Source organism: Podarcis pityusensis (assembly GCF_964106645.2).
Source record: "Podarcis pityusensis genome assembly, chromosome: 10".
Taxonomy (NCBI): Eukaryota; Metazoa; Chordata; class Lepidosauria; order Squamata; family Lacertidae; genus Podarcis; species Podarcis pityusensis.
In genome coordinates this window covers 66,472,193-66,498,558 of record NC_138035.1, presented here as the reverse complement: position 1 = coordinate 66,498,558, position 26,366 = coordinate 66,472,193, and the positions used below count along the sequence as shown (strand labels likewise).

Sequence of the window (26,366 nt, the reverse complement as noted above, 5' to 3'; positions counted from 1 at the left end):
ATACGGCAGATCCAGTCTCCCAAGAAGTTTATAGTACTCATTACTGCCATTGTGGCAGCAGCAGTGGCTGATGCATTCCATGCCCCTGTGGATCCTGCCACCTGAGGCAGCCACCTCACCTTGCCTCATGGGTGGGCCGGTTCTGCCTCAAAGAATAATAGAATTGCAGGGTTCAAGGTACCCCAAAATTCCCCTAGTCCCACACCCTGCAGTACAGGATCGTATTAAACTTTGTATCTAAATATACTACGCTCTGTCTTGTTTTCTCTTGGCTTATCCCTTCTGGGAGCTTTAATTCCTTCATGGCATCGTATAGGTTAAAGATCCCAAAACATGTCTGTTGGAAGTTCATGTGTGGGGCTGTACTTGAGGATGAGCACTGTGAAGGGCCTGTGGTAGCATAGGCGTAAACCATTGGAAAAGTTGCATAGAATTTAGCAGCAGACTATTAGACATCTTAACTGCAAAGTGAGCCCCGCTGAATTCATGGTTGGGCTCTCCTGCGGTATAAATCACCCTGGGCACCATGTCAAATAAAAGAGACAAAGGACGAAATTAGTGAATTTGCAAATTAAAACTTGACAAATTTCTTTGGATAGAAAACAAATTAAAAGCTGACAAATTTCTTTGGGCAGAGAACATTCATCAAAGCGTTTGGCCTAAGAACTATTAACTAAAATATCCCTAGAATCCATTTCGCTGGAAGGTGACCAATGTAGAACCAATGAAAAAAAGGCTAATGTCCAGAAAAGAACAATTCTGTCAGCCTCTGCTCTAAGTCAGTTGTTTTAAAAAGAAGAAGCATGAATAAAGTTTCGATTGTTGAATACTTAAGGGAAGCAAGCATAACTCAGGAAGTATCTACATGATATTATATCTACACGAGTGTTTTTCAAACTTAGGTCTCCAGTTGTTGTTTTGGCTACAATCCCCACCATCTCTGATCACTGGTCTTGCTAGCTAGGGATGATGGGAGTTGTAGTCCAAAAACAGCCAGAGACCCAAGTTTGGAAAATATTGGTCTACACTGGATTTCCGGAAGCTGTGTCTCCCAGCCCTATCTCAGGAGAAGCCAGGAACTGAACCTGGGAGTTTCCACATCTAAAGAAGATGTGCTAACACTGAGCAATGGTCCTTCACCTTATCCATCATAACTTTTAGAAAAATAATTTTGTAGAAAACAAATTTCTTGGTGAGTATCAGTAGGTGTAGAGTGATTCAGCAGACTTGCCCTTGCCCCTCAGCTTTCTTGGTTCAGCCAGGAGAGCTCTAACACTAAGATTAGGAGACATCAGGGTTGTGTAAAAACAATGCATTTAAAGCACCTGTCCCCAAGAATCCCGGGAACCGTAGTTTACCCCTCCCAGAGCTACAGTTCCCAGCAGCCTTAGCAAACAACAGTGGCCAAAAGCAAAACTAAGGCAGAGCTTAGTTTTGGCAACACCTCTGTCGACTTAAGGCAAAACAGGACATTGTGGTGGTGTTGTTTTCTGCTAATAAAAAGCTGACTGGATTCCGTGCCTTTCGTGTGGGTGCCTGCCCTGCGGGTGACCTGGCTCCTTGACAGCTTTGTAGGCAAGGGGCAAGTGGAAGTGTGAACTAAGTGTGTGATCAGTGCCACCCACAAATCCTTTTCAAGTTGAAGGGGTCCGTGGAGAAAAGGTGTGCAGACACTTCTGCTTCCTCCCCAAAGCAAGTCAGTGTGGTGTAGTGATTAAGAGCGGTAGACTCGTAATCTGGTGAACTGGGTTCGCGTCTCCACTCCTCCACATGCAGCTGCTGCATGACCTTGGACTAGTCACACTTCTCTGAAGTCTCTCAGCCCCACTCACCTCACAGAGTGTTTGTTGTGGGGGAGGAAGGGAAAGGAGAATGTTAGCTGCTTTGAGACTCCTTCGGGTAGTGATAAAACGGGATATCAAATCCAAACTCTTTTTCTTCTTCTTCTTTCCAGGTTTGCTTGACAATCTGCCTGAAGGATCCTCATTCATCCTTAGTCTTCTCCAATGCGCGAGCAACTGGAAGATGAGGGGGGAAACGCTCTTCCCTTTTGTCGTTTGGGAAATCAAAGGCTAACGTCGAGCCTTTTCACAGCAACTTCACATTTGAATAAGTGCACATTTGCTGTTACCGAGGAAATTAAATGGCAGCGAGCGTGTTGTTCCCAATAGATCCCTGTTACATTATGCAGCGGGCAATTGACATTGCTGCATGCCAGGCTGGTATGAGTGCCAGGTCTTCTTCTTTTCCTCCTTTGGCGATCACTCGTAGCCGAGTAAGATTATCTTCCATAAACACAGTTTTAACATTGAGCCCATAAGGGACTGTGGAGGCCAAGTGTGGATCCACACGTCCTTCCACAGTGGGGACATTGGTTTCCAGGCAGGAGTTGATCACGGTTAGGGTTTGCCAAGCGTGCCTTCCTCTTAGCATGTTTCTCCCTTTCATCCAACGTTTGAGTGTCTTCAAAGCCCATGACACCTTTGGTAAAGGTTGTTCTTCAATTGGAGTGCTCGCAGGCCAGTTTTTCCCAGTTGTTGGTGTTTATACTTTTTAGTAGTGATGTATGGAAGTGAGAGATGGACCATAAAGAAGGCTGATCGCCGAAGAATTGATGCTTTTGAATTATGGTGCTGGAGGAGACTCCTAAGAGTCCCATGGACTGCAAGAAGATCAAACCTATCCATTCTTAAGGAAATCAACCCTGAGTGCTCACTGGAAGGACAGATCCTGAAGCTGAGACTCCAATACTTTAGCCACCTCATGAGAAGAGAAGATTCCCTGGAAAAGACCCTGATGTTGGGAAAGATGGAGGGCACAAGGAGAAGGGGACGACAGAGGACAAGATTGTTGGATAGTGTTCTCGAAGCTACCAGCATGAGTTTGACCAAACTGCGGGAGGCAGTGGAAGACAGGAGGGCCTGGCATGCTCTGGTCCATGGGGTCACGAAGAGTCGGACACGACTAAACGACCAAACAACAACAACAAATCCTTTTTAGATTTGCCTTGAGAGAGTCTTTGTACCTCTTTTGTTGACCACCAGCATTAGGCTTTCCATTTTTAAGTTCGGCTAGGTAATCGACCCACTGCTAGAGACTTCCCTGACTATGGAAATCCCTGTGTTACTACAGACGTATCCTGGGGGAGCGAGGGGCGGGGGGAATGACTTGGGCCCCTCTTTTGTTGCATACCAATTCTGCTAGTATCACTCTCCATAAAGCGCCGCAGAAATCAAAGGAGTTGTGTGCACATGCTACGGATTAGTTCTTCGCCTTAACTGCTCCTACCCATTGTGTGCGCGCACAAAGAGGAGTGCGAAACCTGGCTGCTTTCTGTGTTGCTAGCATTTTTGAAGGCTGAAAAGGCTCCGTTAAGACTCTCTTGAACTTCAAAGCACTCATGTAACGGAGCGGTCACACATCCAAGGCTTCAAAGGAGAATCGGCTTGGATTCCATAATCAACACGCCACCGGCCATTGCCTTCAAAGCAGAGCTGAGTACACTTGGAGAGGCTTTGCGTTTGATGGACAACTTTTTCTGTTAAGTATCTTTATCCCTCTCCTTCCCTACGGGCAGCGCAGGAAAGATACTTTGTCATGCCTTTTGAGAATCTTCTGTTCTGGCTCATTTCTGCTTCAGGCTGCGAAGATCTTAGCACTATTAGGTGGTTGCTTTTATATTATCCATGCTCATCACAAAATATACAAAAGCTTTCTGGCATCCCGTTTATTTATCGTCCGCGGCTGCTGATGAAATGCGCTTGCAAACATTAGGGTGCTCTATAGGTGAGATTTTGAATTCCATTGATATCAGGTCGCAATGTTCAGGACACCACCACAGCTGCTTTCTGCAAAATCGTACTCACTCTTGCATTGTCTTTGCCTTGCAGTGCTGGAAAGCAAGGATGCTGGTATTCACAATGTCCCTACACTAGCATAATCTCACATCTAGGCAGCGACCAAAGTCAACATCTGATGTGTATGGGCAGCTGCCAAGGCTGCAGCACTGGTTATTGAAATAGATCCCTGGTACTACACACACGGGACACGGGTGGCGCTGTGTGTTAAACTACTGAGCCTAGGACTTGCCAATCAGAAGGTCGGCGATTCGAATCCCCACGACGGGGTGAGCTCCCGTTGCTCGGTCCCAGCTCCTGCCAACCTAGCAGTTCGAAAGCATGTCAAAGTGCAAGTAGATAAATAGGTACCACTCTGGCGGGAAGGTAAACAGCGTTTCCGTGCGCTGCTCTGGTTCGCCAGAAGCGGTTTAGTCATGCTGGACACATGACCCGGAAGCCATACGCCGGCTCCCTCGGCCAATAAAGCGAGAGGAGCACCGCAACCCCAGAGTCGGTCACGACTCCACAGGTATGAAGTTTACGGCATGTAATGCCTTAAGAGAGAATATTATGAAAATGATATACAGGTGGTACATAACCCCAGTCAAGCTTGCAAAAATCTACCATTTGCCCGATAATAAATGTTGGAAATGCAAAGAAACTGAAGGTACATTCTTTCACCTTTGGTGGACGTGCCCAAGGATTAAGGTTTTCTGGGAAATGATTTATAATGAATTAAAAAAGGTATTTAAATATACCTTCTTGAAGAAACCAGAGGCCTTTCTCCTGGGCACAGTCGGCTAAGCAGTGTTAAAGAAGGACAGAACTTTCTTTATGTATGCTACAACAGCAGCAAGAATACTTGTTGCAAAGCATTGGAAGACACAAGATCTACTCACACTGGAGGAATGGCAGATGAAGGTGATGGACTATATGGAATTGGCGGAAATGACTGGTAGAATCCGAGACCAGGGAGAAGAGTCGGTGGAAGAAGATTGGAAGAAATTTAAAGACTACTTACAGAAATATTGTAAAATTAATGAATGTTAGAATGATGTTGGATTGAAGTTAAGTGGTTTCTAGCTGTAATGGTATAAAAGAACATGGAAAAATTGGTTTTCAATACGTAAAAACTTAATGTTATAATATATCAAGATTAAAGATCAGGATTAAAAAGGAGGGAAAGGAATTGCTGGACTAACAAATTGAATTGGAATACAAAAAAGGGAGGTATGAGGAGGTCCGGGAAACAAGTAAATGTAAGAGAAGTGATGAAAAGATGGAATTGTTTTTAACTGTTTCTTCTTTTTTGTATTTTGTATTTTTCTTTTTTCTATTGTTATTTTTTTTATCAATGTAATCTTTTTCTTTTGAAATTTTAATAAATATCATTTAAAAAAAAAAACACAGAGTCGGTCACGACTGGAACTAATGGTCAGGGGTCCCTTTACCCTTTACTACACACACAAAAATTCAGCACAATAACCCACAGCACCCAACATAATGCTAATTCAGGGCCATGGTGGTCCATTTAAAACTGGCTGCTTGGTGCTGATCAGAGGAGCAGTGCCACTGAATCTGGGAGCTGGATGGACAAGACAGAAGTATTTTAGATGGGCGGTTTGTCCAACTTGGCAAATGGCTGGTTACACCAACTGGGAGGGCCAAGGAGGGGAGCTTGCCTTATTTTGACACCCTCTCATTCTTAGTGTTATCTAAGACTAGTGTGGCCAGGTCTCCTACTTTACAGAGGATGGCTCTCTGTTTGAAGGTGTGCTCCATTTGAAGAACTGTCCGGCCCAAGTCTTGTTTGAGATGGAAGAGCAAGGGCTTGAAGTTGCCTGTCACATTTAGGACCTGGGCAACAGACTGAGCAGACCACCCAGTCACAGTCTTCACCTCTGAGGACCTCTGTTCTATTTATCTATCATATAGTCATCATTTCTAAATTTGAAGCTATAATCTATACAAACCAGTATGAGGCTGACACCTAGCTTTCTCTCTCTTTTCTATTCTCATTTTTGTATATAATTTTCATTAAATTTTCTGTTTTACAATTTAAAGTACTCGTTTTCACATCCTTAAGATATTGATGACAGAAACAATGGGAATGCGTAAATGAATATTTACACAAACAGGAATCAAACACGAAAGTTTGGTTGTGCTTAGACTAACCTTCTGAAGAATGCAAGAGAATACAAAGATTAGATGGACTATGAAAGAATTTAAGGAAAGGAAGTGATTGAAGAACAGATGTCAAGGTGAATTAGATAACCAAGAGACGTGTGGTGAATGCGGTGGAAGTCTTTTATAATATTTTAACTAGGATTTAAATATTGTAATGTTTGAAGTATGAATTTGGAGTAATTTATTATGAAAAGTATTTTTTCTCTTCATTCTTTTTCTTGTTTCTTTTAACTTTTGTCTTTCTTCTTTTCTAGTTTGCATTCTGGAAAATTGTGTAGATAAAATGTTTTTATGTATGGTTATGTATTGCTTCCATTTCTTTTTTTTCTATTCATTTTTTTGGGTGAGGGGAGAGACTTCATCAGGCAAGGCCTCCTTCCACCTGCCTTGCTCCACCCTCCAGTCTCTGCTTCTCATTTTGTATTGTATTACGTTGTGCACTGTGGTTTGCTGTTGTTTTATTGATTGGAGTTTATAAATTACTTATTGTAACTGTTGAGTGGATTTCTGTTTAATTTTGAAATGCTGATATTTAATATTATTCTATATTGTTTTAATGAATGTTGAATGTTATTTTATTTGCATATTGTATATTGTATTATGCATATTGTCTTATTTATATGATGTTAGCCGCTCTGAGCCTGGCTTTGGCTGGGGAGAGCAGGATACAAATAAAATGTATTATTATTATTATTATTAACATTTAATAATTTTTTTTTTAAAAAAAGATATCAATGACTTCCTTTCTTCTCTTTCCATGGTTCATTTTACATATCATAAACCCCTGCATATTTTAAAAAAAAACTATACCATTCAGTATTCCATTATTACATCCATCAGAACTTATTTACATTGTTGAATTTATTGAATTTATCTTAATGCTGCCAGAAGGCAGGTTGAAGATGGCAGTTAAAAGATGCTATTACATGAAACAAAGAGTAATACATAACAGTCACTTGGGTTGGTTGGTTGGTATGATAGTGATTCAGAGAAAGAGAAAAGTGTTACATCTTATCTGAAATTTCGCACACATGCTGTGAGTTCTCGAAAAGGGAGCTTGATGAAATGAAATCTTTTAAAAAGGAACTTGCAGCAGAGGGAGCCATAGGACAAAAGCAGCCTCTGTAGATTCTGTAACACATTTATCTCTATTAATTTCTGCATGAGCTATTGAACTGCTTAGCCAAAAGCGATGTTAAACATCAGCGACTGGGTGAATATTGGGATTTACTGGGAAGTCTTACCGTGTGCTTTGGGGCTGATGAGTATAAATGCCATTTCTTTCTATTTTTAATACTGATCAGTCTTGTGATTTACCAAGGCAATATCCAGAATTCTGAAGGGAAACGTTCAGTTTTCTAATTAACTGCCTAATATTATACATCATAAAAGCAGTTGTAAGTTTGGGGGACCCCCCCAACCCTAGAAATTAATACATGTTACGGTTTTGATTATTTGGGATGTGAAGGGAGAAATCTCCTCCTATGAAGAGATTGCTCCCTTACTGTTTTAATGTTGTATCTTAATTCTTTTAAATTGTATTTTAATCAATTTTTTATTATTATTGGTTGTTGGCCGCCCTGAGCCTGGTCTTGGCTGGGGAGGGCGGGGTATAAATAAAAATTTATTATTATTATTATGCTGCAGAAGAATTCCTGAGATAGCCTAGGCAAAATGAACTGGTCAAGCTAAGACCATTAAGAAACAAGAGGACCATTGGCAATGCAAGAAAACTGTCCTCCCCCACCCCCACCCCCCACCCCCACCTCTGGGTGTGAACAAAGGCTGGGGATTTGGAAGGTTGCCAGGGTAACTGGGCATGATGTGACACGAAGAATGTTTTTGGCAAGCTGTGCTGGGAACAAGAAGGGAGAACAAAGGCAGAGATCCATTTTGGGCAGGCTGGCTGAAGGCAAGCTGGGAGAGATGCCTTTGACAGTAGATGCTGTGATGCTGTGGGGAACAAACCCCTCTTGAGATGACCATGCTGTAAGATCTGGACTCTCTCCATGCAGACTGGAGGTGTAAATATGTGAAGCTATCAGAGTAAGGTACTTTCAAGGATGTATAACTTGCTGTTAAAATGGAACACACAAGACGAAATGGTTAAATCGGCTATGATAAGGTGGGCGCAGGACATTGGGCATAACATTATGTTTGAGGACTGGGAAAGGTTGTGGAGTACTGGATTGAAATTTACTGCATGTAACGCTTTGAAAGAAAATGTAATGAAAATGATATATAGATGGTATATGACCCCAGTCAAACTTGCAAAAATTTACCACCTGATTGACAATAAGTGTTGGAAATGTAAAGAGTGTGAAGGAACATTCTTCCACCTCTGGTGGACTTGCCCTAAAGTGAAGGCGTTCTGGGAAATGATTTATAATGAACTGAAAAAGGTATTTAAATATACCTTCACTAAGAAACCAGAGGCCTTTCTTTTGGGTATTGTCGGCCAAGGGGTGGTAAAGAAGGACCAGACATTTTTTATGTATGCAACAACAGCAGCAAGGATACTACTCGCAAAGCATTGGAAAGCTCAAGATCTACCCACACTGGAAGAATGGCAGATGCAACTGATAGACTACATGGAACTGGCCGAGATGACCGGCAGAATTCGAGACCTGGGAGAAGAGAGGACTGAGGAGGATTGGAAGAAATTTAAGAACTATCTACAAAAACATTGCAATTTGAGTGAATGCTAAACAGGATGCTAGATCAATATAATTGAGCACCACTAAACTTAGATGAATTTAAGAAAATAAGTGAGATTGAGAAAATATAACTCTTTTTGAGAAGTAGAAGATTATGAAGCATAGAAGGGATATAAGAATGCAAATAAGATAATAAATTGCTGACAAAATGCTATAACGATGAAAGTGGGAGCGATGAAAGATGTGAGGAAGTCCAAAGAAAATGTGAAATTATGTTAAGATATATGTTACATTGTTTATTATGTTTATTTCTATTGTAAAACCCAATAAATTTCTATAAAATAAAAAAAAAAATGTGAAGCTATCATATTTCTTAACTGCACTGGCTCCCGGTGGAGTACAGGGTCAGGTTTAAGTTGCTGGTTTTGACCTTTAAAGCCCTATGCAGCCTAGGACCCACGTACCTACGGGACCGCCTCTCCTGGTATGCCCCGCGGAGGACCTTAAGGTCCACAAATGACAACACTTTGGAAGTCCCAAGTCACAAGATTGGTCTCAACTAGGGCCAGGGCCTTTTCAGTACTGGCCCCGACTTGGTGGAACACTCTGTCACAAGAGACTAGGGCCCTGCGGGACTTGACATCTTTCCACAGGTCCTGCAAGACAGAGCTGTTCTGCCTGGCCTTTGGTTTGGACTCAGTCTGACCCTGATGTTTCCCTCTCCTTATGGTTTTTGATCTATGGGCTACTTTTAAAATGAGGCTGCATTTCAAATTGCATTTTAACCTGTATTTTAAATTGGTCGTTTCCCCCCCCCCCCCTTATGTTTTTACTGTAATTTTACTGATGTTAGCCACCCTGAGCCTGGGTCTAGCCAGGGAGGGCGGGGTATAAATAAATATTATTATTATTATTATTATTATTAAAGCTACGACAGTCTCCGCCACTTCTTCAGTTCTCCAAAGGAGCACAGGCCCTGGGTGAGTGTCTGGAACCCCCTGGAATCTTGCTACCATTTGGCAGAGAGTGCGGGTGGTGACCAACATTTGTAACAAAGCACACTGTTCCCGTTAAAGGACCGCAGGGGTTGCAAATGTGGTTCTTCTGGGCACCAGTGGACCTGCCAGTACCTCCTATGGCTGGCTAGATCCAACTGCTAGGTATCCAAGCCGTACGCCGGCTCCCTCGGCCAATAAAGCGAGATGAGCGCCGCAACCCCAGAGTCAGCCATGACTGGACCTAATGGTCAGGGGTCCCTTTACCTTTTAAACACATGGAGGATAGGACTAGACTTGGAAATGAAACTGAACTTTTCTAGAGCAGGGGTGGGGACTAACGGTTTTCCAGATGCTGTTGGCGTCAGTTTGCATTTCTTAGTGCAGAAAGTATTGATCTGATGTGTAGAGATCTCTCCTATTCTACTTAACTCAAGAGGGTTCTGGAAGCTTCTCGGTGTGAAAGAAACAAGCAGAAGGTTCATGATGTTTGGGTTATTCCTTCAGAGAATCTGAGCACAGCTGGCTTAAGCTGGTTCTGTTATCTCTTTCTGTCAAACCCATGCTGACTATAAAAGTAGGGCCAGAAGGAGGGTGGGTTTTACATTCTCTTTCTATCCCTCTTCCTTCTGGTGTGGTGTTGCGTGGCAAGTCCCCTCCCCCATGTGAAATGAAGACATTGGACACATTATTTAAGGTTAATGGGCATAAAAAGGCCACAACTTTATTGATTACAGAATTGAAAGGTATTGGCCTTAGGCATTGGCTCCTATCAACTACCCGGCATGTAGACCGGGAAGGGTTAACCACAAACCGTGGGAGTCCTGTTGAAGTACGCCAACTAGGATCCCACGGGTGTCACCGCTCGGGGGCGTGCCGGAGGCCCTTACCTCCCTAGGTTTCGGACAAGGCAACGCCCCCCGGAGTCCTCTACCGGACTACCCTTTCCTTGGGGGAAGGTGATGGCGCTTCCTCCCCCCCCATTCATTTGCATAACAATAAACCCCTGCCAATGCCTAACCGCCAAATACCACTGAAGTTGTGACGATTGCTACGAGGTAGGCGAAAAAACCAAAAGGCTGACAGTGCGCCAAATTGGAAAAATTCCTACCAGGCCCCTTGCGGCGACCAACCGGAGTCCATAGCAAGGTCATAGTTAGCTAAGCCTAAGGGTGGGTGGGATGGGAAAACCGCTCAGCTGGCGAGGGGAAAGAGGGCGGTCCCCGGGCGTGCCTGGCCTTAAGTAGGCTAGGCCACGCCTCCCCAGCCCGCCGATTGGCGGGCCGGGTTGCAGGCACGCCCGGGGATTCCCTGAATCTCGCGGGGGCAAAAGGCCAGCCCCCGCGTGTGTGGGAGGGGGTCACCCGCAACCCCCTCTCCTCCCAAGGTCGGAAATGGCTTTCTGCACATGGTATGCTACATTGTTAAGGTTTAGACTTACTATAAGTTTTTGTAAGTTTAAGTGAAGTCTGCTGCAACTGGATTTGTTATGGATTGTGCCAATCCTGAATGTATTGGATTTGTAACCATTATGCTCATTTGCCCTCGGTAGCAGTAAAGCTCTGCTGGATGAAATATTCATTGCCTCTGGTCTATATTTTGGGAATCCTGCAATGTGTTTTAAGTTTTTACTCTGCTAACTATACGTCGGAGTTCTGCTCTGGATCATATTGAGTAGAATTTCAATGAGAGTTGGACCAACTCCCATCAGTCCCCCTAAGCCAGTGATGGCCAAACTTGGCCCTCCAGCTGTTTTTGGACTACAGTTCCCACCATCCCTGACCATTGGTCCTGTTAGCTAGGGATGATGGGAGTTGTAGTCCAAAAACAGCTGGAGGGAAAAGTTTGGCCATCACTGCCCTAAGCCAACATTGCCAATGGTCAGGGATCATGGGCACTGGAGGCCTATGGCTTCTCCATCTGTGCCCTAGAGGAAGAAGAATACACAACTGAATACCAATTGGTGGGCAGCAGGAAAGTGTCTTCATGCCCTGATTCTGAACATCTGGCTGGAAACAGGATGTGAAGAGCCTTTGGTCTAAACCAGCAGGACTCTACTAGAGTATTAAGAAATGGAAAGATTTAAAGTAAACGCAGCACATACACTCCTAAACAGTTGGGCTAGCTGCTTTTGTTGATGTTTGCCTGACACTAATCGTATCTGCTCCACTTATCTCCCCCTTGGACTACTGCAATGCGCTCTATGTGGGGCTACCATTGAAGGTGACCCGGAAACTACAACTAATCCAGAATGCGGCAGCTAGACTGGTGACTGGGAGCAGCCACCAAGACCACATAACGCCGGTCTTGAAAGACCTACCTTGGCTCTCAGTATGTTTCCGAGCACAATTCAAAGTGTTGGTGCTGACCTTGAAAGCCCTAAACGGCCTCAGCCCAGTATACTTGAAGGAGCGTCTCCACCCTCATTGTTCAGACCAGACACTGAGGTCCAGCTCCGAGGGCCTTCTGGTGGTTCCCTCACTGCAAGAAGTGAGGTTACAGGGAACCAGGCAGAGGGCCTTCTCGGTAGTGGCGCCCGCACTGTGGAAAGCCCTCCCATCAGATGTCAAAGAAATAAACAACTAACTGACATTTAGAAGACATCTGAAGGCAGCCCTGTTTAGGGACGTTTTTAATGACTGATGTTTGAATCTATTTTTAATCTTTTGTTGGAAGCCTCCCAGAGCGGCTGGGGAAACCCAGCCAGATGGACGGGGTATAAATAAATTATTATTATTATTATTATTATTATTATTATTATTATTATTATTAGTTCACGCAGCCTTTTATTCCAATGAAAACAGGGACTTTGTGCGAGCCTCTCGCTGGAGGCTGGCTCTTTTCAAAAACAACGTGACGGTGATATAATATGGCAGAGCAATTCATTTTCATCTGCTCTTCCTCTCCACTTTTACCTCTCTGACTCGTGATATATATTTATGCTGGCACAGCAACGGGGACCCTTGATCTGTACTGGTTTTCTGGACACAGCTGTGGAACCTTCAGGCTGCGGCTGCATCCGACGGAATAAGCTCTTTTCTGCGCGAGGTGCACCGCACAACAAATGTGCTAATCTTTAAAGTGGCACGGGGCTCAGTTGTTAAGGCAGGGCCCATAGAATGCCCGGGTCAGCAAATACAAAACAGAACCTTGCCCTGCATTTGCCTTGCCCGTTTTCCCTGCAGCATGGACATTTCTTAGGTCAAGATGCGAAGGGGTGAGGCTGGGCATACAGATCGATATGTAGACTTCACAGTTCCAACTTGTGGAGGTGAAACTAATTCTGTGCAGTTACAAGGCGACTGTGTTGTGTGTCGACAACTCTGCACCTATAATTGATGAATCCATCCCTTCTGAGCCAGGCACAGTGCAACAGAAAGTAAATGCAACTTGATGTAATACAGTGGTACCTCAGGTTACATACGCTTCAGGTTACAGACTGCGCTAACCCAGAAATAGTGCTTCAGGTTAAGAACTTTGCTTCAGGATGAGAACAGAAATCGTGCTCTGGCGGCACGGCGGCAGCAGGAGGCCCTATTAGCTAAAGTGGTGCTTCAGGTTAAGAACAGTTTCAGGTTAAGAACGGAGCTCCGGAACGAATTAAGTACTTAACCTGAGGTACCACTGTATCTAAAAACTGGCAAAACACATAGGGCTGTACACAATGATGGCTCACATTTCAGAACGTGGCTTGGAAATAGTATGCTTTCTGTCATTGACTGGACCTCTGGGATTTCTTATCTACGCTCCATAATTTATTTATTTTTTAAAGGTGAGGGCCTCAACTCACAGTGTAAATTTGAGGGTTCCCCCCCACATACATACATACAGGCGCTAGAAATTATATCTTGCTACGTCTAATGAATCAAAAACGTATGTTCCTCTAAAATGGTTAAGTGCTGACTTGCTAACCTCAAAGTACTGCAGGTTTTGTACACCCTGTAGAAATTATAATTTACTTTGTTGGCTGAAGCTTTCAACGCCTTCAAATCATTCCACACTGCAGACTCCAAAATTATGGATGTTTATGCATTTTTCTTATGATTTGAATCCTTTCATTTCTTAGGCAATACTTAAAACCTTTACTTTCGATGCTCAGTAGACATAAACAGGGAAAACTAGCAAATGGGCTGAGGGTTATATACTTCACATAATATTTAACTAAAGATTGTTTATTTACAATACTCTAGCCCAGTCTGGAAAGAGTCACATGCTATCTGCCAAAGCTACATTTGACCATATACATGTCTGTCTGTCTGTCTGTCTGTCTATCTATCTATCTATCTATCTATCTATCTATCTATCTATCTACAGTGGTACCTCAGGTTAAGTACTTAGTTTGTTCCGGAGCTCCGTACTTAACCTGAAACAGTTCTTAACCTGAAGCACCACTTTAGCTAATAGGGCCTCCTGCTGCCGCCGTGCCGCCGGAGCACGATTTTTGTTCTCATCCTGAAGCAAAGTTTTTAACCTGAAGCACTATTTCTGGGTTAGCGGAGTCTGTAACCTGAAGCGTATGTAACCTGAAGCGTATGTAACCCGAGGTACCACTGTATCTATCTGAAGTAGGGCAGAATGCAACAGTCACAGTACACCATTCCAGTGGACAACAGTTTTGGACACATTTGGTGGGAATGTAAATATAAAGAGATACTTTGGGACAATATCTAAATCAATAAAATAAATGAAGGAATCCACACTTCCAAATTAAAATTAGATCCTCTGGGTTTTTTTCCCCCTTTCCTTTTTCGGACTGGGCAAAATAATAATCCCAAAGATATTGAGAAATTATTTGGTAGCAACTCATATATTAGTTGCTAAATGCTGGGAAAAGGAAATTCCCATCTATGAGGGAATGGGTCTTAGCTGTTTGACAGAGGGTGCATATACATAATATCATGTATGATAAAAAGTTATGGGAATGTGCACTAAATGCTCAAAGAGCTGTTCATAAAATACTGAATAACAAATCTCAACATAATAATGTCTAAGCAATATGAGAAATAATTTTCTATGAATCAATACATCAGATAAACTCTAGAAACTCTTAAACCTAATTTTCTATATCACTTTGGTTTTTTTGCGTTAACTTATGGGAATGCATAAATTATTTGTGATACAATCTCCTTTTCTTTCCTACTTCTTTTGATCAAGTATGTCTCCACTGTCATTTGGCTTCCATGTTCATTTTTGGAACGGTAGTAAGTATTTGCTTTATAAAGTTTGGGTTTTTCCCCCTTTTCTTAAGGTCTGGAATATAACAGCAGCAACAACATCACTGAGCTGGGAGAGAATTCTGGGAAAAGGCTGTCCATCACCTTAACAGAGAAACTTAAACACCAAACAGAAAAGCACGCACAACGTCTGCCACATAGCTGTTTATTTTGAGAAGAGTTTATTTCCATCACTCAAGAACAAAACGTTGCTTTTCAATCCTGAAACCAGCAAGATTGATATAAAGAAAAAACAAGGCCCCACAAGCTAACATGGAGTCGTCGTCCCACATCAACAATGATCATGTTGCAACATTCTAGTTTTTTAACTCCATCTTAAACAGTCAGATGCAACCCAGTCTTTGCTCATTTACTAGGCAGCGACCCTCAAAGTATCCAGCGGGGCTTATTGCCTAGGAAGCATGCATAGGATCATCAGCTACAGGTACACAGCTCTCTTCCTAACATGAAATGCACCCCATTAAAAGACTGTGCTTTTGTTAACATATGAAGCTACTCAGATATACAGCAGTTTGAAGCAACACGCTTGATTCTCAAGATGTTGAACTTTTAGCCTAACTTGCAGGGACTGAGCTGGGTTTTCTAATTCTCAGCAGTCACTTGCGCAACACTGCGTTTATTCGACACCAGCAGTGAGGATCCTCTAGCCTAGGGGTCAGCAAACATTTTCAGCAGGGGGCCGGTCCACTGTCCCTCAGACCTTGTGGGGGGCCGGACTATATTCTGAAGGGGGGGGAATGAATGAATTCCTATGCCCCACAAATAACCCAGGGATGCATTTTAAATAAAAAGCACACATTCTACTCATGTAAAAACACCAGGCAGGCCCCACAAATAACCCAGAGATGCATTTTAAATAAAAGGACACATTCTACTCATGTAAAAACACGCTGATTCCCGGACCGTCCGCGGGCCGGATTGAGAAGGCAATTGGGCCGGATCCAGCCCCCGGGCCTTCGTTTGCCTACCCATGCTCTAGCCTGTGGACCATTTCAGACCTGATACCATTTGACCTGCAAGACCGCTTTGGCCCAAGGTACGTCCAGCTAACCCTCCCCTTTATTTACGTAATAAATGGCATCAGGTGTGGTGCGGGATTGAGTCATCTGATGCCACCAATGATGCCACGGGAAGTGGCAACCCTGCTCTACATTACCTGTTCTTTGGAACAGTGATGATTTCTCACAATGGTTTGCCCCTGAACTCCCAGTCGTTCGATGGGTCAACACATCTGCAAACACGTCCCCCTTCCCCACGGGACACTGGAGACCTCCTGCTAACCTACCAGCGATCTGAAATGGTTGATATTTCTAAAGTATCTGTAGGCTGCCAATCATTAACGAGGATACCGAAGCGCTTTGACAATAATACAGAACCAGTCCAAAAGCCAAACAATTAAAAACAAACCCAGCAAATTTGGTTCAGTATAGGTCTAAGCAGTTTTTTAAAAAAATCAAGCCACATCAAAGAATGATTACTTCACTTGATTCTTCTGATTGTGCAAACTGGCTTCAACCAAGGAGTCTGGATAGCTCAGTTGGTTAGAGTGTGGTGCTGGCAATGCCAAGGTTACAGGTTCGATCCCCATATGAGGCAGCTGCGTATTTCTGCACTGCAGGCAACAGACTAGATGAACCTTTCCAACTCTAGAATTTGATGATTCTAAGGAGTCGTTGGCCATGATCCTAAGTTGTTCCTCCGATCATGTAAGGGGAGGACGGGGGGATATTTCTGCCAACTCTCCCTTCCACCTGCAGTCCACTAAACCAAATCCTCTACCAGTTCCAACGGTGACCCAGCCTCCAGGGACTGCAGAGAAAAGGGAAACCATGCCCTGTGTGCACGAACTCTGTTGCATTCATGGAAAGAAAATGAAGACCCAAGCTATTTTGTTTTCATTTAAAGCACGTTTTACAAGCGGACAATCTGCTGGTGTCTTGTGTCAGTTACTTCCACTCTGTCTCTTTTCGGCATCTCCCAGGCCTTGCGGAACAGCTGTCTGGCCTTACAACCCTTTCAGACAATCCTTTATTCCCTCCTAGAGATGTACAGAAGGGCATCACAGTATGTTTTTGTACGCAAAGGTGTTCTACGCAACACCCTATTGCTTTGAAGCCAGGCCTGTGTGTTTGAATTGCATTGATAAGTTGCAGGCGTGGCTCCGCTCACGCAACAAAGGGGTTTCAGTTATAATTTGGGGAGGGGAAAAATTGGAGTGAGTGACGGCCTGAGAACTTTGATACAAGGGAGCCTTTAAATCAACACGCCGGCTACAAAGCCATCGTAATTCAGCTGGTCGTTTCGAACACAGGCTTCCCCCGCCCCAGCCCCGCGGCTAAAAACGAAGCCAAGACAGCGAGCGGGATCCCACTAGCTGTCTTGGCTTCTTTGCTCTTTGGGGCTGGGGGGGGGGATAATTTTTTCCCTTTATTTCCCCCCTAAAAACTAGTTACGCCCTATGGTCCGGTGCGCCCTATGGAGCGAAAAATACGGTATTTGCACAAGGGCACCAGTGGTGCAAAACGACATCCCGGCCAACTTTGCACTTAACAACGGAGGGAATAGTCCTAGCTGGCAGCCCACTGGGGCTTTATGGAGCGTCAGGGGCACTGCCATATCTGCAGCCCTGATGGGGCTGGGTTGGAGGCAGGCAGATTGCTATGCCAGCCTGGAGCTGGTCCGTAAGGGCTCGGCTGTGCCCCTGGGAAGACCTGCTGATGCTGTTAACGGGGGTCCTGCTGTAGGCAGAAGGGGGCGCTCACTAAACTGGCAGCAGCCGGTGAGAGCCGATGGTGGCTGGCTAAGCCAACCCGCTCCATTGCCTGGCAGCCATAAGCAACAAGGAACTCCATGCAAGTGAGTTAGCTTGCTGCAGGAGGAACAGTTCCTCCTCTACTGGTCCACTTGATTTCTGTACATGGGAAGGAAAATTGCTTCATAAATAAAGGTAAAGGTAAAGGGACCCCTGACCATTAGGTCCAGTCATGGTCGACTCTGGGGTTGCGGTGCTCATCTCACTTTATTGGCCGAGGGAGCCGGCGTACAGCTTCCGGGTTATGTGGCCAGCATGACTAAGCTGCTTCTGGTGAACCAGAGCAGCGCACGGAAATGCTGTTTACCTTCCCGCTGGAGTGGTACCTATTTATCTACCTGCACTTTGACGTGCTTTCGAACTGCTAGGTTGGCAGGAGCAGGGACTGAGCAACGGGAGCTCACCCCGTGGCGGGGATTCAAACCGCCGACCTTCTGATCAGCAAGCCCTAGGATCTGTGGTTTAGACCACAGCGCCACCTGCGTCCCTACATACATAGCTAGCTTGAAAATGCAGGGGTCTGGCAGAGGGGAGGATGCCTCACTCCATCTGTCTTCCACTTCCTAGAAGGATCCTTTCCCACTTTAACACTAGCCTGCTATGTGGCTGGCATCCTGTATTTTCATGCTGGCTACAAAATAAACGACTATGCCTTTCTGGCCAGTATGGAGATGCATACCATCCTCTTAGCAGTCTGATATTTTTGGAGTGGTGGTGGTACCAGGGGGCAGCAAGCTAATAAGGCTGAATTACTGCCTAGTTGTTATTGGAGCACAGTCACAGGAGGAAGGGCGAAAATAAAGCATGAAAATGCAAGCCCTTTGCTCCCTCCAGGCCCACGCAGAGGGGGCCCCAGCCAGATACACTTGCCCCAGGCCTCGGAGATCTAAGCTGGCCAAGGGGCTCTGCTAGGGACCGGCTGCTTTTTTGTTTGGGTTGAGTAACTTTATTCTAGCAGGACTCCTGCCCTGGGGCCTCTGACAAGCTACGCTCGCCCTGCTTTGTATCAAATATTCAAGTCTATGTACGCATAGCGGCTTAAAATGCAGTGAGGTCATTCGTCCCTGCTGTCACATTTGCAAATGTACAGACCAGAGAGGGGTTTGGGGTGCTCATTTCCTGGTTTGAGTCCTAGTCGAGGAAGCTGCCAGCATGTGCACAACAGCTATCGGAAGTGGACGCACCTCAGCTTAACCTTGGCTTGTGTTTTCAAATCAGGGGGAAGCTGGTTTGAGGTCCCTGGTGCCAACTCTGTGGGGCCAAGATTTATTCACCCCCCAAAAAAATATCTGTGGGGTCGAGCACGGAGCCAAGAGTGGCATGCCTTCAGTGGCCGGCTCCAGAGGAGCTGCCAGTCACTGAAGCTGCACCCTGTTGGGCTCCGCACTCAACCTCCTCCTGCCGGTGTGATGTCACATGCATGCATGATGTCACAAGCACACTGGGCCCCCTCAATTTTGGGCGCAAGTTGGCGCCTCTGCTTGAGGTGATGTGTACACAGCCTCGCTTTCTTCACAAAACAGTAGCCTGACGTGCATTAAGTCTAAAATCTTCGAAGGCATTCGCAGAGAATGCATATTACCAAAATGGATTCTTTTACCACAAAAACGTCTTCGGCTTTAAAACGTTTATTGACGGGCCTGAGACGCTTGTTCGTCCAGGCGGTTGCCTTCCGTTGCTTGCTTTTTGTTTTGTTTTATGGAGAACGGGCTTCGGCTAACTTGCTCAGCAGAGCTGCCTCTGAATTGCTTCAAGTGTGGAGTTCCTCTCTATTCCTCTTGCAAACAGTTTCATGAGTTGGCAGTGGACCCTGCAAAAGGGAAGAAAAGTGCGGAATAAATGCAGATGTATTAATTGTGGACTAGGCCCGTCATCAAGAGGAGCAAACCCCTTTGCTCTTCCAGGGGAACTGGTTGTTCACAATGGCACCCCAGAGAAAGTCAGAGAAAGTCATGGTTGCCTTGTCATATTGGTGGTGAAGAGCTTGCGTTCCCTAGATGAGAGGCAGGGAATAAATGACCAGGGCTGTTGTGGATTTTTTTCAGAGATATTTAATTATGTTACTTAAAATGTGGCATTATTATGGTTGCTATTATTAGTACAGTTGTACTCGAACGCCTTGTGACTCGAACGCTTTGGCTCCTGAACTCCACAAAGCTGGAAGTGAGCGTTCCAGTTTGCAAACATTTTTGGGAAGTCTAATGTCCGACACAGCTTCCGATTGAAGGCAGGAAGGTGCTGCAGCCAATAGGAAACTGTGCCTTGGTTTTCAAATGTTTTCAGAAGTCAAACGGACTTCCGGAAACGATTCCGTCTGAGAACCAAGGTACGACTCAAGTATTGTTCAGTTTGGAATGTGGAATATTGCATTACATTTCTTCCACTGATTCCCTTTTGGTTGGGAATTACAAACCGCTTACAGATTTCTGCAGAACTATGAAAGAAAACAAAACATTTTGGCCACAGTCCAGCCAAATTTGGGGTCAGTTCCCACAAACATACATCAGGACTCATTAACTGAACATCCACTCGACTAGTCTTTATATTCCTCAAGACATAGGGCCAAACTATGTGTGATGCTAAACATGCAGCGAGGGGTTGCATGTACCATTTTGAAACTATAAAAGCAGCTGCTGGGTCCTCTGAATTAGGATAAAGACTGTGAGAAGTGGGCTTTAACTTCCTCCTCCATCACTGAGGTGCCAATGAACTGTAACTCTGCCTTCCTACTGCAATGCGCTCTACGTGGGGCTACCTTTGAAGGTGACACAGAAACTACAACTAATCCAGAATGCAGCAGCTCGACTCGTGACTGGGGGCGGCCGCCGAGACCATATAACACCGGTCTTGAAAGACCTACATTGACTCCCAGTACGTTTCCGAGCACAATTCAAAGTGTTGGTGTTGACCTTTAAAGCCCTAAATGGCCTCGGTTCAGTATACCTGAAGGAGCGTCTCCACCCCCATCGTTATGCCCGGACGCTGAGGTCCAGCGCCGAGGGCCTTCTGGCGGTTCCCTCATTGCGAGAAGCAAAGCTACAGCGAACCAGGCAGAGGGCCTTCTTGGTAGTGGCACCCGCCCTGTGGAACGCCCTCCCATCAGATGTTAAAGCGATAAACAACTACCTGACATTCAGAAGACATCTTAAGGCAGCCCTGTTCAGGGAAGTTTTTAATGTGTGACATTTATGTGTGTTTTTGGTCTCTGTAGAAGGTGCCCTGAGTGGCTGGGGAAACCCAGCCAGATGGGCGGGGTACAAATAAATTATTATTATTATTATTATTATTATTATTATTATTATTATTATTTTCCCCAACACCGGAAGTTGCTATTCAGCACAGAGGCAGGTCTGAAAATTCAAGCATGTTATGACCTCTCATTTTCAAGACTTCCCGTGTACGGCTTTGTGTGTGCGCCAAATAACAGATTTTTATCTGCTGTGGAGACCATTTTTTTGCAGTTCCCATCAATTAAGGAACGAGTGAAACTGTTGCATCTTTAAAAGCACAGATCCTTTTTTTTCCGGAAAGGAAGATGCTCACATGACTTCAATCGTTGAACAATCCAGCGTCTCTCCGTCGCAGTTCCAGGTGCTGCTGGGAGGAAGGCAGCAGCAAGCAGGGTGGTCTCTGCAGAAATGGCCAAAGCGATTCTTCTGCATTTTCTTGGCATCGCAGTCACCGTCCTCTAAATGTTTCGATGTGAACTGAAACTTCTTGATCCGATAAACCTCCACAAAGCTGAAGTCAAACTGCAGAGAAGGGAGAAGAGGCAATCTGTTGCGTTTGTTGACTTAAAACCCAGCAAACCGCTTCTGTTAGTTCAAAGCAAGCCAGAGTTCAGCATAAAGAAAGATGCAGGTCACGGATTTCACATCTAAATTGGGACAATTCTGCTCACCCCCATCGTGCAACCCGAACACTGAGGTCCAACGCCAAGGGCCTTCTGGCGGTTCCCTCACTGCGAGAAGTGAGGTTACAGGGAACCAGGCAGAGGGCCTTCCCGGTAGTGGCACCTGCCCTGTGGAACGCCCTCCCAACAGATGTCAAGGAAATAAACAACTATCTGACATTTAGAAGACATCTGAAGGCAGCCCTGTTTAGGGAAGTTTTTAATGACTGATCTTTTAATGTATTTTTAATCTTTTGTTGGAAGCCGCCCAGAGTGGCTGGGGAAACCCAGCCAGATGGGTGGGGTAGAAATAAATTATTATTATTATTATTATTATTATTATTATTATTATCCTTCAGTGTTCACCTGGTCCACGTTGAACCAGCTGGATGTCAACAATGGTGGGTGGCTAGTCATTTACAAACAAACTTGGATCTGGGTCCTCCTCAAAAATCCCGTAAGGCAGGTCAGAATTATTCCCATTTTACAGATGGAAAACTGAGTGTGAAGTACTGAGACTTGCCCACACTATCCAGGAAAGAGAGTAACCCTCTGCAAAGTAAATGGAATGCACATTGCAAAATGTATGGCTGTCCCTAGAATGGCGTTTGAGTAGCTCCTATGACAAGCTCAGGAAGAGGCACTGTAAACTTTTATTCCTTGATATTCAATAGATGCACCTTCACCCATTCTTAACTATAATGTACGAAATGAATCAAATCTATTCATAACAAAATATTCATATACCACCATTTATTTTAAAAGAATATCAGGACTGTATGTAAAAACCATACAATTAGAAAGAAAACCATATGGAAAAGTTAACATCGGAAATCAGCAAACTGTGGTGGAAAGATGTGTTCTTAATTGTGACTGATGGAATAGAAACATTTTCAGCATGGTGAGATGCTAGGCAGGTTGAGATAACACTTTTTCAAAGCCTGCTCCTGATCTGCTATCCTCACTGCCAAACCAAATATGACCTACCTACTCTGAGAAGGATTTGAGGGATCTTTAGGGAAGCTTTGAATGTTTGATGTATTACAGTATTTTAATATTTTGTTGGAAGCCGCCCAGAGTGGCTGGGGAAGCCCCCAGATGGGCGGGGTATAAATAATAAATTATTATTATTATTATATTATTATTATTATTCCTCCCATCTGGCATTCCCTTCTCCAAGTTTCGAACCCAGCTTTGGACCTGGCGGTGGGGTAGGAACATTATCGCCACCTTTCCTGCAGTCCTGGAGCTGTCTTTAGAAAGTTAAAAAGGGATGTTGCTGCCATCCACTTCGTGGTGAAAGTTGCGGTTGCGTTGCTGGTGGGGATGTTGTGCCCCCACTTCCACACTGCCCATCTCCGAAATGCAGTCTGCTGCTTTCCCCCGCTAGGAATGAATGGCAGCTGCTCACTTATGGAGAACCAACCCACGAGAACTGTGTATTCATGGACGCCACTGGATCAGGTGCCAGGGAAAAAACAATGCTGTCCAGGGTTGTGAAGACTGCAGAGAGAATAATTGGGTGCACTCTTCCCACCTTGGATCAAATCTATGCTTCCAGGTGTCATAAGAAAGCTGCAGAGATAGTGCAGGATAGTGCGCACCCCGGAAATGATCTCTTTTAGCTTCTGCCTTCTGGAAGAAGGTAAAGGGTTATAAAGACTAGGACTAGCCCCCTGAGAAACAGTTTCTACCCAAATGCGATTCTGGTTTTAAACACAGTATAAGGAGTCTCTATGGGAGTATATTGTATTTTAAAAAGGGGTTGCAGAGGTTTTAGGGGTTTTTGAATGTCTTATGTAGATCTTTTCATTATTCTGTATGGGACAATGACAATAAAGATATCGTATCGTATCGTATCGTAACTTGATCCCTAGCCTTGGTGATCTCTGCCACTGAGGATCAGGTCTGTGTCTATCTGTGGAGACTGCGCGCAGGAACTTTGCAGGGCTTAGTTTATTGTTTCATACAAATATTGTTCCATAGATTGTAAATGCTGTAAGGTAAAAGGTAAAGGACCCCTGGACAGTTAGGTCCAGTTAAAGGGATTATGGGGTTGTGTCGTTCATCTCGCTTTCAGGCCGAGGGAGCCGGCGTTCGTCCACAGAGAGTTTTCTGGGTCATGTGGCCAGCATGACTAAACATCCTCTGGTGCAACGGGACACCGTGACGGAAACCAGAGCGCACGGAAACACCATTTACCTTCCCACCACCTATTTATCTGCTCGCACTGGTGTGCTTTCGAAATGATAGGTTGGCAGGAGCTGGGACAGAGCAACGGGAGCTCACTCCGTCACGGGGATTCGAACTGCCAACCTTCTGATTGGCAAGCCCAAGAGGCTCAGTGGTTTAGACCACAATGCCACCCATGTCCCTATAAATGCTGTATTGGTTTGTGAATCATATATGACTTTTGCTGCAATTGGGATGATCAGCTTATATTTTTTAGTTGCTGCTTTGTTAATAGTGTTTTATATATTGTTTTTCTGGTGAATTGTTGATTGCTCTATATGATTTATACAGCGTTTGTGATGTTTGGGAAGATAAACAGTGTTTCCATGTGCTCTGGCTTCCATCACGGTGTCCCATTGCACCAGAAGCGGTTTAGTCATGCTGGTCACATGACCCGGAAAATCTGGCTGCAGACAAACGCCAGAACCCTTGGCCTGAAAGTGAGATGAGCGCCACAGCCCCGTAGTCAAATTCAGTGGACTTAACCGTCCAGGAATCCTTTACCTTTACCTGTGATTTTCTGTTATTGTTATCTGTTGTCTGTAAACCGCTTTGGGATTCACTTGAACCAAAAGCAGCGTAAAAATATAATATATCAAATAAAAATCAAATCAATAGACCCATCCCTTCAATTGTACAGCTCTGGGTGGGGGTGGGGGGTGGAATTCTGTTTATTGGAGCCTAACGGAACGCTGGGAGCTGAAATCATTATTTATAGAGTGCCATAAATGGTTGCACTTTGCAGATTTACGCCAAGTAAAACAAGAAAAGGCTCCTGCCCCAAGGAGTATATATCATACATAAAGTACAGAGCAATGGAGAAACAAATAACTGCATTGTTTGTAAGTGGCTGTCTTCCTTCGATGTTATTAACCAGTTTTGAATTTGGCCTTTTAAAAAGAGGAAACATAATAGTATTTTTTTTTGGGGGGGGGTGGATTCTGAAACTCATTTGTCGGCTGTAGGGGGCTGGAAACCAAGGTAGTTCAATATGCATCAGTGCAAGGAGAAAAGAACTGCCAAAGCTGGGAGGCTGCAGCAAACATGTACTATCCAGACAGGGATCTGAGCCAAGATAGGCGAGCCAAGCAGGTGGGCAGTCAAGCTGGTCAGCAAACTCAAGCGCCTGATCCTGACAAATGAGTAGCTCAGGCTAGATGCTGGACTTCTGACTCCCATCAAGACTCCAGCTAGCATGGCCAAGAATCCGTCAACATACAAAGGACCACAGCTTCCTCACCGCTGCTGTGCTGGGCCAGGTAGGACCCGTGACCCCTTTGGCCGCTTGCTTCTTGCTGGGAAAGGTCGATTTCATACAGCAGTGGAAATCTGGCCAGCTCTCTCCTCTGGCCAGCTTCTGCAATAGTGCAGTCAGTATCAATAAAGCACTTGGCTCCCCCAGTCACTACTTTTGAGATTCCTAACGCATTACAAGAACTTCCACCTGCCAAACTTTCCCCCTTGCCACAGACCAATTAGCGGCGCAGAAATCCAATTCAGGCGAGCAGCTGGCAACTCCACTTTTGCCGGAAAGGGTTTTAACGCCATAGCCAATCCAAATCCTTGGTGTTTCTCCTCCCTCTCCCCCACCCCCCAAAAAACAACCCGTAGGCTGCTATCGGAGCTTCTTTCAAATTAGGCCCAATCTACATTTGTGTTTTTGCAATGGGAGCGCAGGATCGGCATTGAACGTCACCCCGCGTTTCAATCCGTCGCAGCAGATACACACCTGGTCATCCCGGTTCGTGTGCCTGATGAGATACCTTAGGAAATTGAATCGGGAGCATTTGCGAACCAGAATGAGGTCTGCAGAGCCGTCTGCCAAGTGAGCAGCTGGTGCAAGGCCTTTCGGGCTCCGTGGGCAGGCACAACTTATATTTGCGGTGTTGATGGCCAGAAACTTTCCTCTGATGACCTTCCATTCTCCTTCGTCATCCCCTTAAAAACGCAAACAGGTATATTTAGCACAGAGGCAGTGGGATGGGTGCAACAAGCATGACGATTTGGATTTCTAAAGGTGTCTTATGGCATCGCCTTAAGATATTGCATCTCTTACGTGTGCAATATTAAACCATGGCACAAATTTATGACACGTTCTTTCGCTAGCAAGCTGTCCAAGTTAAAAACACTGCACATTTTCAAATACCGGTTGTCCACAAGGCCAACTGGCTGTGCATATTTGTTCTTAGGAATGGGGCTGCAAACTAACTGGCAAGTGAGGTCAGACAGAAGACAGTGTGTTGACTTGTATCTTCAACAAGGTTTGGATGTGCAGGAATCAGAATGCTTTTTATAGCACTTTTATAGCTGTTGGCACTTGATTCGCTCTCGTTACCAAGAGACTGAATTGCTCTAGAAGAAAAGTTACGGGGCCAGAGGCAAGAGAAGGCAGAGCAATAAGTGTTTTTGCATTGTAAAAAAAAAGGGGCAACTCTACTTGAAAATAGAAGGTACTGCCAAAGTCAGTTTTATGATGCTAGAACAACAGGGGTTGGGGGTATCCTCTTCTAGCATGTCT

At 44.8% G+C, this 26,366-nt stretch overlaps 1 protein-coding gene and 1 long non-coding RNA gene across 2 annotated transcripts in view; one reads left to right on the top strand and one right to left on the bottom strand.

Annotated features, from left to right (window-relative positions):
• Nucleotides 1-7,870: 7,870 nt before the first annotated feature.
• On the top strand, nt 7,871-15,640 carry LOC308486790. Its single transcript, XR_013991312.1, has 2 exons — nt 7,871-8,048; nt 14,927-15,640. It is a non-coding gene; the product is annotated as an uncharacterized lncRNA (long non-coding RNA).
• Nucleotides 15,641-19,336: 3,696 nt separating this feature from the next.
• Nucleotides 19,337-26,366, bottom strand: part of CERK (ceramide kinase) — a 43,924-nt gene continuing 36,894 nt past the window's right edge. Inside the window, exons 11-13 of the mRNA XM_081023702.1 lie at nt 25,578-25,786; nt 21,268-21,476; nt 19,337-19,534 (exon numbers count right to left, since the gene is read on the bottom strand). Coding sequence (XP_080879828.1) covers nt 19,450-19,534; nt 21,268-21,476; nt 25,578-25,786 — 503 coding nt within the window. The 3' untranslated portion in view covers nt 19,337-19,449. The remainder of the gene's footprint in view (nt 19,535-21,267; nt 21,477-25,577; nt 25,787-26,366) is intronic.